This window comes from Macrobrachium nipponense, chromosome 2 (assembly GCF_015104395.2).
Source record: "Macrobrachium nipponense isolate FS-2020 chromosome 2, ASM1510439v2, whole genome shotgun sequence".
Classification (NCBI taxonomy): Eukaryota; Metazoa; Arthropoda; class Malacostraca; order Decapoda; family Palaemonidae; genus Macrobrachium; species Macrobrachium nipponense.
Window position 1 is genome coordinate 79493735 of NC_087201.1, and position 14328 is coordinate 79508062.

At 41.0% G+C, this 14328-nt stretch overlaps 1 protein-coding gene across 4 annotated transcripts in view; it reads right to left on the reverse strand.

The window, feature by feature from the left end:
- The window catches only part of LOC135220697 (probable phosphorylase b kinase regulatory subunit beta), a 329203-nt gene that overhangs the window by 21408 nt on the left and 293467 nt on the right, over positions 1–14328 (reverse strand). For all 4 annotated transcript variants that reach the window (XM_064258095.1, XM_064258098.1, XM_064258094.1 and 1 more), the window contains 5 exons: positions 11828–11937; positions 10831–10968; positions 9364–9433; positions 8091–8261; positions 7189–7296 (listed from right to left, as the gene is read on the reverse strand). In XM_064258095.1, the coding sequence (XP_064114165.1) occupies positions 7189–7296; positions 8091–8261; positions 9364–9433; positions 10831–10968; positions 11828–11937 (597 nt within the window). The remainder of the gene's footprint in view (positions 1–7188; positions 7297–8090; positions 8262–9363; positions 9434–10830; positions 10969–11827; positions 11938–14328) is intronic.

Below are 14328 nucleotides of genomic sequence, written 5' to 3' on the forward strand. Positions count from 1 at the left end.
AATCATACTGCCTGAGTGTTTATTCTCTTTTGTCTGACTCCACGAACAGGGTGTTTAATGGGTCAATACTAGCATCCTTCTGTGCCACAAATTTCATGAAGTCCATAATGTTAGGGCATTCAGAATTCTTGAGGAAGCTGACACAGTCCGAGTTTGTACTATTTGAGTCAGTTTTGGGTTGGGAATCCGTCTGGGATGGAGTTTCAACTCCAGTAGAAGAGGAAACCAATTGCTCTTTGGCCAGTTGGGTGCTCTCCTCTGAAAGATCTGAGTTTGTGTAGAACTTTCAGCAAAAGGTTTATTGGCGGAAATAGGTAAATCTTCTGCCAATTGTTCCAGTCTATGGACATTGCATCTGTGGCGTGAGCTAGAGGATCCAGATTGGGAGCCACATAACACGGAAGTTTGTGATTGGACTCCGTGGCGAACAGGTCTACCTGAAGGCCCGGGATTAATTGGCCAATCCAATTGAATGATTTAGTGTCCAAGGACCACTCCGACTCCAGCGGAGTTGTCCTGGACAGTGAGTCCGCATTGACATTCCGTACTCCTGCCAGGTGAGTGGCTGACAGGTGCCAATGATGTTTCATTGCCAACGAAAAGATTGCAATCATCACTTGATTTATTTGGCTTGACTTGGAGCCTCCCCTGTTTATGCAATAAACTATCTCTGCGCTGTCCGAGACTAGTCTGATATGAATGTTCCTGGCCGGAGCTAGTCGTTTTAGGGTCAGAAAAATGGCCATTGCCTCTAGTTCGTTGATGTGGAACTGGCAGAATGTTGTCGACCATGTTCCTTGAACCTTCTTGTACTTAGAGTAGCCCCCCCATCCGCTTAGAGAGGCATCCGTGTGGACTATCAGAGACTGCGGGGGAAATTGTAGTGGCACTGATTTGGAAAGACTCCGGACTTCCGTCCATGGGCCGAGTCTTTTCCTTAGTATTGGCGGAATCAAAGAGATTTTGTCTCTGAACTTGTTGCTGGCTCATTTCTGCCATTCCCGATTGATATCCTTCAGTCTGGCTTTCAACAGAACATCTGTTACTGAAGCAAACTGAAGTGAACCTAAGATTCTCTCTTGGGTACGACGAGAAGCCCGTTTGTTCTTGAGGAATTGTCTCGTAGCTTTTGCTATCTCTCTGCACTTCTTTGGCAGAAGAGATAGTTTGTGTGTGGTTAGGTCCCATTGAATTCCCAACCATTGAAAGCGAGACGCCGGAATGAGACGGGACTTTTCCTTGTTTATCTGGAAACCCAGGTAGTCTAGGAATTTTATTACTTTGACTGTTGCCTTGCGACATTCCTCGTCGCTGGTTGCCCAAATGAGCCAGTCGTCTAGGTAAGCTACTAACACCACCCCTAAGCTCTTAGTTCTTGGAGTACTGTCTCTCCTAGTTTGGTGAATATTCTGGGCACAATGTTGAGCCCGAATGGCATGACTGAACGAGTAAGCCTAGGTATGGAGAGAAGTTTCTTGCTATTGGTACATGATAGTAAGCGTCTATAAGATCGATAGAGGTGGTGATGACCCCAGGGAAGTAAGGTCCGCACCTGCGAGACGGTTAGCATGCGGAACTTGTCGCATTGAATGTATGAGTTGAGACGGGACAAGTTCAGAATCACTCTTCGTTTGTCCGAGTCCTTCTTCGGTACACTGAACAAACGTCCTTTAAATTTCAGGTGACTGACTTTCTTTATTGCCTTCTTTTGAAGAAGGTCTTTGGCATAGTCTAGTAGGTCTGTCGTTGGAATCTGATGGAAACTGACTGGTGGAGGAGGCCCTTTTATCCATCTCCACCCCAGACCTTTCAATGCAATACTGTGGGCCCACGTACTGAAGGTCCAATGGTCCCGGGAGAGGTACAGTCTCCCACCTACCTGGAGAGACTCATTGACTGGTTGAGGTCTTACTTCCTCTGCCTCCTCTGAAGCCTCTGCCTCTTGAAAGAACTCTAGAGCCAGCTCTCTGCCGGTAAGCACCTCTTGCTCTGCAACCCCTTGCGTGCCTATTATAGCCTCGAAACGCCCCTTGTGTTTCAAACGAGGCGTTGAAGGCTGGGGAAGTCACAAGGGCAGCCGAACTCGAGGGCTGTTTAGTCGGTTGACTCTGCAGCAGAACAAACTGCTGTTGTGGTTGTGCCTTAGATGTCGAAGGCTTACTCATTTGGGAGACAGGAACTGCCTGTACCACTGCTTGAGGCTGCGAGGTCTGGAAAGGCTGATACTTCCTAGGCCTCTTCCTACTTTTGGCTTGTGGTCTGGGGGTCTCGAACTTCCTTTTGAAGGGAAGTCCCCAGCAGACACGAAGGTTCTGGTTAGCCCTAGCCGCTGAGGATGCTGTTAACCACGTCCTCAGGAAAGAGGTTGGCCTCCCAGATCGATGCCTTTATGAGCTTGCTAGGCTCATGCCTGATGGAGCCATTAGCAAAGACATGCTTCCTGCAGGCTCGTCTAGCCACTATGAAATCATACAGGTCCTATTGATAAGCCTGCAGCAGCGACTTCGTCAGGACCCAAAATAGAAGCTCCTCTGGAAAGACAGAAGCTGTCAACTCTGCAGTGGGGGCTGAGTTAATTGACCTGCTCAGCCTACATCTTGCTTTGAATTCCGCCTTATCAGGGTATCCGGAATTCTAGGCAAATGTTCACTGAATTGTGTGGAGGCACACTCCGGGTCGAGTTTGCCCACTGTGAACGTTGCCGGAGCGCCAGCCCAACAGTCCAGATCTCCGGGAAAGAGCAAAGAGGTAGCCTCCGTCTCTTTTAGTTGAGGCGTGGGTTTATCTTCCAGCCTGGCTTGCAGTGTCAATTCTGCGATCTTCGATGTGCAAGGTGTCGGGATGTTATCCAGCGCTACGAACATGGTATAGCAACCTTTGTGAGGCGTCAACTTGGTGTTGACGCACTCCCATTCCGTAAGGGTGCGGACCCATGCTGACTGAGCCTGATCCCTAGGGTAGATCACTGTCTCTTTTGGGACCTTGTCTACCCTGACCAACGCTTCCTTGGCTAGCCTAGCGTAGCCCGGGAAGGGGAATTGTAGGCCCGGCGGGAAGAACTCATAGTCTTCCACAGGTCGGGTTCCGCAACCCTCAATTGTAAGCCTGCCCTCTGAAAATGGAGCATGTAGAGCCAACGGCCATGGGTTGCTATTCTCAAATGGTGGGAGCTTGGATGTGTCCGGCACCCCAAAGGACTGCGGTGTGCTTCCAAACTGGATAAATCCGGCCACCAAATCCTCCTGGGTTTCCAATCTTTGGACCAAACAGGATGGACTGTCCGGATGTCTCTAGAACCGAGGCAAGTTGAGTGGACATCGATTGAAGTCTCGAGTCCACTACTATTCTCATCTTCTGCATGAGAAGAGTGGCGAAAGCCTCCTGGTCCATGCCGGACTCCATCGGTCTGGCTTTAGAAGTCTTAGCTCTCGACCCCTTGGGTGGGGGAGTAGCTTTGGCCGAGGAAGTCGAAGGCTTGGGGGCCAATGACGACCTGGCGGAGCCTGCCGGAGAAGGCTTGGCTGGTCTAACCGCCTTCGGCAGAGACTTCGTCTTCAAGGTTTTCACCTTGGGGATTACTGAGCCCGACCTATTCCCAAAGGTCGTGGACTTCCCAGAGAAGCCCTGAAAAGAAGGAGGAGGAGGAGTTGGGTTGAAGGAGAGAACGTTAGCCCAACGATTACCTGCCTCACTTACCTCCCTACCTTCCTCCTGGTCCTTGATGGCCATGGGCTCTTGATGCAGGCTGATGGCCGCCACCTCCTCCGTCATATCATCGCACAAGCCCTCTTGGTCCTCCGAAGGGGCTTGGGTCTCTTGGCGGATCCGCTCTATAATGGGAGCTGCTACTTCCGCCGCTACTGCTGCTGAAACCTTAGCGTTCGGGTAGAGGAAACACATCTCCGACAGCACGTAGGGTTGGCCGGATCCAATGTTCCTCCCAAACCCCCCTACCCAGGCCTTAAGGGTTGTCAACGAGGAGTCCTTGAGCATCAGATCAACCTGTAAGAGATAATCAAATCAGGTTCCCCAGTGTCGGGGACTTTTCCTCGTTATCTAGTTTGACTTATGCGCAATCGATACGTGTAACACAGAATTCAAAGTAACAACGAGGCGAGGATGCTACCTACTGACTCATCTGTCACGTTCCTAACGAGGCCGTAACACACCACGCAGGATTCTGGGTACCAGACCAAGAGTCCCTCCAGTTGGATGGCGCAGTTGGCATGAGACCGGCAGACCTCATGCCCATACGTCTTATGAAGGACGGCTGGGCACCCCCCCACCTGACAGCGAACCATCTGTAAGTTGGAAAGATACATGAGTATCGTCAAATAATGCCACCAGAGTTATTTCCGGCGGTATGTGTACACTTAAACTAGTTACTTAACTAGCTAAAGGTAACATCAACTATAATCTTCGACTTACTTCTTATTAATAAAGCTCTGGATGTCTCCGCCTGCTCCGGAATCCACACTCTGGGTATCGCCAAAGCTATAACCAGCGGAGTTAGCCTGATACGAGCAGAACAGGGAAACAAGGCAAAGCCTAAGCCTGAGTCTGATCGCACCGGAGTAGAGTAGCAATTCCTAACCAATTAGAAGCGTATTCTCTAAGCCTAGTTCCGCCCCCACTGGAGTGGGCAGCAGCGATAACATAGAATACAGAAAACAGAGCGGCGGGAACAACGGTACGTAGAACTCCAGTGTATAGTACATCCTGGCGCATGTGATGGTAGACCACACTTCACCGGAATAAACACAGGCCCGGAACATACCAACAGAAGCTACATAATAAATTTCCTAACATGAGCTCTGAATGTCTCCGCCTGCTCCGGAATCCATAATCTCGTTATCACAATAGCTTTAACCGGTGGGGTTGGCCTGATATGAGCAGAACAGGGAAAATAGGTAAAACCTAAGCCTGAATCTGATCGCACCGGAGAAGAGTAGCAGTTCCAAGTCAATTAGAAATGCATCTCTAAGCCTAGTTCAGCTCCCACTGGAGTGGGGAAGCAGCGATAACACTAGAGAAGTACGGAAAACAGAGCGGCGGAACAGCGGTACGTAAACTTAGGTGTATAGCCTCCTGGTGGGTGTGATGGTAGACCACACCTCGCCGGAATAAACACAGGCCCGGAGACATATGAATAGAGATTACATAATCTACTAATCCCCCAATCTCCTCCAACTAATCCCCAGGACCGTGCTCTACGCTCTAGCTATTGTTCATCAGTAGGATTACTTGGGCAGCAAGCTAAGAAAGCAGCGCCGGAACGAGTCCAGGATGGGGTGGGGGGTGGGGGGGGGGGGGGGTGTCTGGAGGAGAGTGGAAGAATCGTGATCGCCTGGCAACAGCAACCGATCAGTGAATACCACTTCTCGAGCAGCCGTTAACTAGCCTACTACTAAAGGGGGCAGAAGACGGTAGGCCAACTGACACCCTAAAGGGGGCAATGGCCCAGGCTACACTCAACAAAAATAATTCATTAAATAATTGATGAGGAATTATTGGAAGTACTGACTAAAAAAGGGGGGGAGAAAATCGCACCCAACTAAGAACCCAGCCTAACCCTCCGAAATCAGTACAGATCTGGTCAGGTAGACTAAGATGGCTCCTATAAGGACGTCACGAAGAGGACACCTAGAACCTAACTCAACCCTCCAAAATTGAATCTACCGATCTGGTCAGGTAAGATAGGCCTAGCCCCTACATACGTAACAAGAGAGGAACTCTCTAGTCCAGGGCCACCCTCCAAGCAAACATATCTGCCTGGTCGGGTTGGCGGTACTAGGAGCCACAAAGGGTGGTGGCACATACTCAACCCGCCTAGCCCACCCTCCAAAACCTAGCCTAGGTCTGGTTGGATAGGCTAGGGTAGGTCATCGTGAAGAACTCCCAACCTCATCAAATATAGCAATACAAGATTATAATAAGAAACTAAACCAGAAAAATACATGCATGAGCAACGCGAATGAATGAGGAATCTTCACCTCTTAAAACTAAACTGGCATACCGCTAGGCTAGCCTAGGACACCTAAACCACAATACTCGCACATAATGTAGTATGAAGCATATCACCATACGCACGTAAGGGAACCAACTCGCTCCTGAGTGACTGATGATAACGAAAAAGGCCCTATAATAGGCTAATAATGTAAGGATCTAACCGTAATAAACAAGGCTCAGTATTCGTCAGGAGCGAGACGGTAAAATATACGGAAACAGTAGCCTATACGGTGAAGTGCTAAACGGTGAACAAAATTACACAGCGAAATAAAATTCTGATATAACCGCGCACGCGGCCAACCATGCATCCAAAATGGCTGACTCGGAAGAGGCGTCATGCCCGGCTCCCATGAACAAGTGTCTTAAAATAAGGGCAAAATATTGGATGCATCGTTGCCCCATCAAGCTCAAAAAACAAAAAATGGAATACTCAACTTATATAAAGAAGCTTCTTGGTGAAGGGAAGACATGATGCTTCGCAAAAACACTTCCTGGAAACAGCGAAAACAGTGCGTGTAGACACAAAGAGTGCTAATTCAGGCATGAGTGTTCTTGGCAGAGGTAGTAGTAGCGAGCGGAAGGTAGACGTTGTAACGGCACCTCTCTAGAAGGGGATTTTGAGAGAGGAGACGTCTAATTGGCAAAGCATCTGGACAGTGGTTTCCACTCGCCCCTGTGCTATACCGACACCCTATGAGGGGGAGCGAGCTGGAGGTAGTAACTCTGGCATTACATATGGCTTTTTTCTCTGGTATATTTAGCATTTATTTATACCTAGAAATGAGTGCTATAGGAACATTTCACTGGGCGACACAGGTCGAGCCCAGAAAAGACTAATTCTGTGACCTCTCAGGAGAGAAAATAGTCTTGCACTTGAGGTGCTGGCCCAACCCCTAGTCAACCCTGGGACTCCAAAAGCCGCACAGAAGGGGAAACTAGTTTTAAAACATGAAAAGGTTTTATATTTTATAATATTTAATAATTTCTTTTTATTCCTCTTCTTAATATATGTATCTGACTGTACATGGTTAATTCATTTAATATTAGGTGTAGAGTTCTATATACAAAATTTACCCTAAATAACACTCATCTTGCTATAAACAGCACATGGTGATTTTCCTTAACTTTGTTGGAAAAAAAGTGTGCCTTTAATTCCCCCCAAAATTTGTTTACTCTTACCTTACAAAATAACTTGAAGGCATCTTTAACAATCTGATCCAAATTTAACTGCTGAGTAAACCGAAGCTCTGGGTTTCTTTCCAATATAGTAGCAATAATGGTGAACAACTGAAAAATAACCAAAAGTCATCAACATTGGTATAAATTACCTGAACGTAATATCCAGTATATCAATCAAGAGATAAGGCCTGAAAGTTGCTACTTACTAGGTTTATTATCTTATTACAATTACAATCACACTTTACAGCATAGTGACATAGTGACATAACTACTGAAGCCTTCACTTTGAACATGTACTCTAAACCCCAGACAACCACCAAAAAAGTGGTGATAAAGCCCCTGACAAGTTCTAAGTTCTGGTGAGTTGTGTATTTCATCATAATACGCATAAATCAAATGAGCATCATTTAAGGTTGCCCTTTTAGAACTTAAAAGAAAGTACCTTATATGAAAATTCCTAATAAAATCTGTGCCTGACATGTCTTGAAAATTCAGTGTTAACAAGACTAATTTCAACGCCATTACAGCAGAAAAATATACACAATTATCTGTGATACTTTACCAATGGAATTTCTACACAACTAATTCACCAATACTTGCTTGAGAACCTTAGAACTTAATACATATGCTTATAATCAAGATTGATCTTTGGACTCGTCATATAATAATTTAATCCCAGCAGGTTGTCAGATGTTTATGCACTACTTAATTTTTTAAAAGTAACAAAAATAGGTAAAGAACTTTCAGTGGGAAAACCTAGTAAGGACCAGTGTGCAGCTTCTGCTCTCAGCCCAATGAAGAAATCTTACATCTGTGATGGTTTATTTCCTAATGGAATTATTTGCCATGCATAAGTTGCTTAACTAAAATCAGTTAAAAATGGAAATCAAAAGAAAAATTACCTCTACAACGATCTGTCGATATTCAGGGTGTTCAATACGGTTCAGAAGAGTTTGGACAGCAATGGCAAAATTAAGTTCACCAGGTGACATTTCTGAGATTGTAGGTTCCTGGGGTAACAAGTGACTGCACAAACAAACACCATTGGGCGTCTTTAAAAGGATGTTCCAGACCTGAAACGCACAACAGAAATACTGTCATAACTCCCTTAAAGGTAAGAACTATGCAAAAATAAGATTTATACATATTAGTTTTGAATATACATATTTTTCATTACAAATACTTTTTCAAACTAACCCACTAGTCTTATACATGCTTTATTCACAGTCTGCCAAGTTCTCAAGTTCAACAATATTTTGTCTTTCAGACATTAGTAGTAGTAGTAGTAGTAGTAGTAGTAGTAGTAGTAGTAGTAGTAGTAGTAGTAGTAGTAGTAGTAGTAGTAGTAGTAGTAGTAGTAGTACTATTACTGGATTCTCAGGTATGCATCAGACAATTACTTCCCTTTGTAAATAGACTGAACATGAGGCAATGAGATTGTTACATTTGCAAGACAATACCCATTACCAGATTAATGGGCTTGTATGAAAAACCTACTTAGTATTTAAGGCCTTATTAGTTTGATCACAACTTCCAACAATCATATAAATGTCTGAATCACTATTCAGGCTGGCAGCAGACCTATTGAATGTCAAAGTGTTTGCATATGACTGAAGGATCCTGAGAGAGACTATGGGGAACTGGTAAAAAATGACAATTTTTTATTACTACCTTGATGAAGTCATCAGTCTAACATTTGAACTTAGGAACAGCAAAATATTTATCATATAATCCACAAAAAGAAATTGTTCATTCAGCAATGAAAGTGCAAAAACTTGAGGAATGTATAATTAAAAAGCAAAGGGAAATAAAAATGAACACTGACAAGCAGTGGATGATGATTGCTGAGACAAGCACCTGAAGATAACATACTTGAGGATTCCGAGAGCATAGAAGGTAACAGTAATACTTCTGTCTGATATGCAAAAGGCTACTGAACCTCAGAACATTGCAGACTGTGAATAAGTCATTTACTGTAGTCCATAAAGTTGTGATAAAACAGATAACCATACATTTTATAAAAGGAAATTATGTGTTGGAATACTAGCAAAAACTACACATATTTTATGTGTAGTATACATATTACAATAGCAGTGCTGATTAGGTATTTAATAATGACGAATGGGATTACATCAAGTACAAAAAACATTAATTATGGCAATTATATAAATATACCTTCTCATAAAATTTCTTGGGAGTTCGTCCTAAGCACCCATCAATCATCCTTGTCTGCTGTGGTGTTAGCCTGAAATTTGAATTTTTTTTAGTCAATGTTTAAAACCTAGTTAAACAATTGCTTTTGAAATACTTCAATGTAATAAATTTAGGCTTAAGGTTTTATTTCTTTATATATTATAACATACAAACACAGCAGACTATGTATTACACTTATTAGTCAATATAGTTCTAAAATTCTCTAAAGCACCACCTTACACAAGAGGAAAGTTGAAGGACTGTACAATATTCAATATACAATGTAGTGCTATACTTGGACTGTAAACAATTTCAAAGATACACAAAGAGATAATTTAGAAAGAATTTTTGTGACTACAACAGTTCAAGATATATACATACAGAATATATCATCATGCAGACGTTAGAGAATCTTGGGTGTTCAACACTTAGTCTAAACTCATGAATTTATGGCTTGTGGGTTTATAGATCTTATTTTAAGCCATTTGTGAATTTATTTTGCGTGATACTCTTATGTTGTTCTAAGCTCATTTTGAACCTTTATAACTACACTTAATCAAGTTAACTGAGAATGTTCAATATTTGTACTTTTGGTAAATACTGTACTAAATGTAAGGGAGATCTATGAATTCTTTTTGCTTCACAAAAAAATGAAAAAACATCCTTTTTGATGATAAAATATATATTTTTTACTATCACACATTACATTTAAAAATATATATAAAAACAATAGAAAAATGCAAAAAATGTTTACCACTGAATAATTGTAATATTTATTTTAACAAGTACTTTATGAATGATAAATTTAAACTGAAACTGAAAGATTTTCTGAATACAAAACATTTACTACAAAACTTCCTGAATGTACAAAATGTTCTAGAAGGCAGAAAAGTACCAGAAAATAATTTTACTGTATTCTCAAATTTGAACCAAAAAAGCATTAGGCCCCTGTATTCGCAGGGGATGCGTACCAGAGCCCACCCCCCCCCCCCCCCCCCCCACAAATAGCCAGAACCCGTGAATAGTTGGAACGCTTATAAAAATGCTTAAAACTGCCTTTTTCGTTTCGTAAAACTCAAGAAAAACCCACAAAAATTCTAATATTTGGTTTTTTAATAGTTTTATCACAAATACTGCATTTTATGATGAAATTGAAAAAAAAAAACAAAATTTGTGGATATTTCTTATAAAAAATACTGTGAATACATGGATTTCCTGCAAATAATGGGGGTACATATTCCTGAGAGAAATCCACGAATATGTGAGTCCGCAAATTCGGAGTCCACAAATACAGGGGTTCACTGTAATGGTAAATAAGGTTTACTTAAATTTTAAGATATATTTCTTACAGGCTACTTAACAGTCCAGCATATCTGAAGGTCTGGAGACCATTGGGTTTGATTAGTTACTGTTAGACATTACAATCAGTCATGAAGAGTCAAAACATACCTTTCCACATGTGCCCACTTGTCTATGGAGAGAACCTTCACTACAAGCCTTCTAACTTCATTAGGAGCTAAAGCTTCAACAGTTTCCTTCCTGCCCCGGATGTCATGTAGATAATAAGTCATGGCCTTGATCATCCAACTGAGCGAGAAAGTGATAATACATGAAACATACAATATCACATTTAGAACACTAACCATTTTCCATTCAAAGCAACATAGACCACTGATACAGTTAAGATCCAACCAGACCTTTCCAATGATTTTCTATTATCTTACTTATTGGTAATTTTCCCCATGTATACTCAAGTATTTTTAGACTAAGTATTTTATCAGATAACCAGCAAAATAAGCAAATTTATTCCAGTTTCACAGGACAGTAAGGTTACAAATACTAACTTCTTTCTTTCCAGTATTTTCTAGTGTTACATTCATTAGAAAACATTATCTTTAACTTTATGACCAATAAATAGTATTACAATGCTGACATTTCCTTCCTGACAGCTTGACTATGCAAATCACTAAGATACTTGTAATGCTCATTATGAACATCCAAATTTTATTCCTGTATGAATAGCATATAAAAGTCTACACCTATTAACACTGATTTCACCAGTGTGTTAACTGTGTATCACTAAAGAAATGAAGACAAACTATGCAAACTGAGTGGGAAAACTATTTTAAACACCACAGAGTTGACAAAATACAGAAACAGTAACTGATGTGAATATAGTACTTTCCAAGTACTATATTCCAATGAGTTGATAAAATACAGAAACAGTAACTGATGTGAATATAGTACTTTCCAAGTACTATATTCCAATGATGATGGAATACCTGCAGACTGAAGGGCTTTGCACCTATACTAGTAATTAAAGGCCATTTTATGAGGAATGACATAGTATAACAAAATTACAAATCTTGAAAGAAATATACTCAACTACAAAAAGTACTTACAGATCCAATTCATGAACAAAACTTTATCAACATTTTTTACAAACCTTACTCTAATATTGAGAATGCCAGTAAAGAGCTGTGTGTGTGTTGCAATTAGTTTCCCACAGTATAAAACTACTTCTTGCTGCAGTACCGCCTGCACAACACCATGATCCTGAAATTCATTTACACAATGAGAGGCACTTAAATGCCTAAGAATATGTTTTAATTTAGTTCTGCCCATTCATCAATACAGTTAAACAGTAGAGTCAAACTTACAAGCAATACAACTAAGAAAAATTAACTCTTAATGGACAGACCTGCTCATATGAGTAGCAATAACAGGTTTTGGGTGGTGGACAGACCCACTAATGGTGAGCATTAATATCACGCGCCATTGATTTGGGTGAATCAGGCAGGAAAGAGGCGCCATTACTTCTATAGCCCATAAATTCACTAATGGCAACTTTTAGATTAGCCAAGATCAAGGAAGCAGGCATCTCCGGGGTTAGCTGTGATCTTGACTTCAACAGAGCAAGTACCGTCTCTCTCTCACACATGAAGTCTTTTTATAAATTTACCCATAAATATACCAAGGGGTTGCTGTTGGTTTTAGTTCTTATCTTTTATGGTAGTATCATGTCAGTTATAATTATAACTTTACAAAGAAAAGTGCAAAGAAATATTAAAAAAGACATGTATACATATTCCAAAACAGTTACTGCATCTTTGATCTCAAATTACAAAAACACTTTACAACAAATATACTTGGAATTTGTTACTGATTTTAGTTCTTACCTGTCTTGATATTGTATGTGCTATAATTGTAATTTTACAAAAAATAAACTTATTTATTAGAAAAAACATGTATAAATCAGTAAAATTTACGATTGCCTTGTAAAAGAGGCCCCACAAGGACCTGTAAATAGTCATTTTCAACTTCTCGTACAAAATAGGCAAAAAAAAATTTCTTACACCTTGTCCATTTGCATAACTTCCTCTTTCCATTGTTGTGTTTTTTTCTTAAATTGGCCGACCTCAAAGTTTCCCGACCTGGGGTGCAGCATACTATTGATTTTTAGCTTGGCTCTTAAGGGTTAATGGAGCACAAATTGCAAACTAACAACTTCCTTGGTCTAACACTGATACAAACAGTGTACAAACTTTCTTAAAGAACTGCAATTCATAAATGCATAATCATGGATAGTGGTTGACCTCCTACATAACATTAATATATAAAAAGAATTTAGTCTTCAAAACTAGTTTGATTCAATAGGCAGGCAACTTCCAAATTTCAGTTGCTTGCTACATGAAATCAAAGTCTAAAAAAACTTTCGTGAATGTTTGCCAAAAATGTAACAAAACCATGAGATTTATTTCAATTATTCAATTAAAGAATAAGTAACCTACTTAAAGGGTAAAATTATTTGCAGTAAGACAAACAAGCAATGCATATAGAGCCCTTACACCTTAAACCAAAAGCAGTACAATGTACCAAGAATTGCCAAGTCCCTCTTCTGCTGTAAGTAAAAATTAGAGCGCCTTTGCTAATACATAGTGCATATGGTACAATTACGTACATTCCCTTGTAATTAACATCATGAAGGTAAAAAGAACATTTTTCCCAGAAGACCTGCTTCCATAATGAAACTGAAAATCCCACAAGAACTGTGCTATATTTTCTCCTAAGATTTTAGTTAAAATATACTTCCATCAGTGGCCATACTGCCTCAAAGAAGGCTGTCTCCAGTTCCTAGAGAATTGGGAATTTGACCAGCAAACAGTCTGTAGGAACAGGCATTCATTACATAAAGGCTAATTTCCTCCTTCCACTAAACAATGGTGGGTCAAATGTGTACTATGGCCAAAAAAAGGATAGCATATTACAATTACCTTAAGAAATCTAGTCAACAATTTAGGAAATACATGAAGACAAGGTATTCTGGGAAAATACTGATGGACTGACAAATAGTCAAATAGTCAATCTCCTTCCATGCACACCTTTGTATGATGGTCCACCTTTCTGCAGATTTAACTGAAATCCATGTAAACTGTGTGGAATGAGCTGCAATTAAAAAAGCTGAGCATACTATCTGACAAACAGAAATACTATCAGAATAATGGGCTGACCAACAATCTGCCTTCAACCATTTCTATGCATAATGATCTGTCTTTATACTAAGTGTGAGATTCCCTCAACTATTGAAGGTGACTTTTGATGACAAGGAGATAAACTAATGAGCAGTCATGATTTAACTTAATATGCATCTATGGATGAGGTTCTACCTTTGTACCCAGTTTGACTAAAATTCTGTCAACCAAGTAGTTGTTCCAATGATGAAGTAATGTGACAAACACACTGATGGATTAGGCTCCTTCATACACATCTAAACCTTAGCACCAACTCTAACCAGTATTCCTTCAGCTGTGTATGAGACTTACAGTGGGAAGTTAAGTGTGACAGGCACAATGACTAGCAAACCAGCAGACCCACAGACATAAAACAGACAATAACAATAGCCCTCCTGACTTTGTCCGACCTTAAAAACATAGTACGTAGTTATTA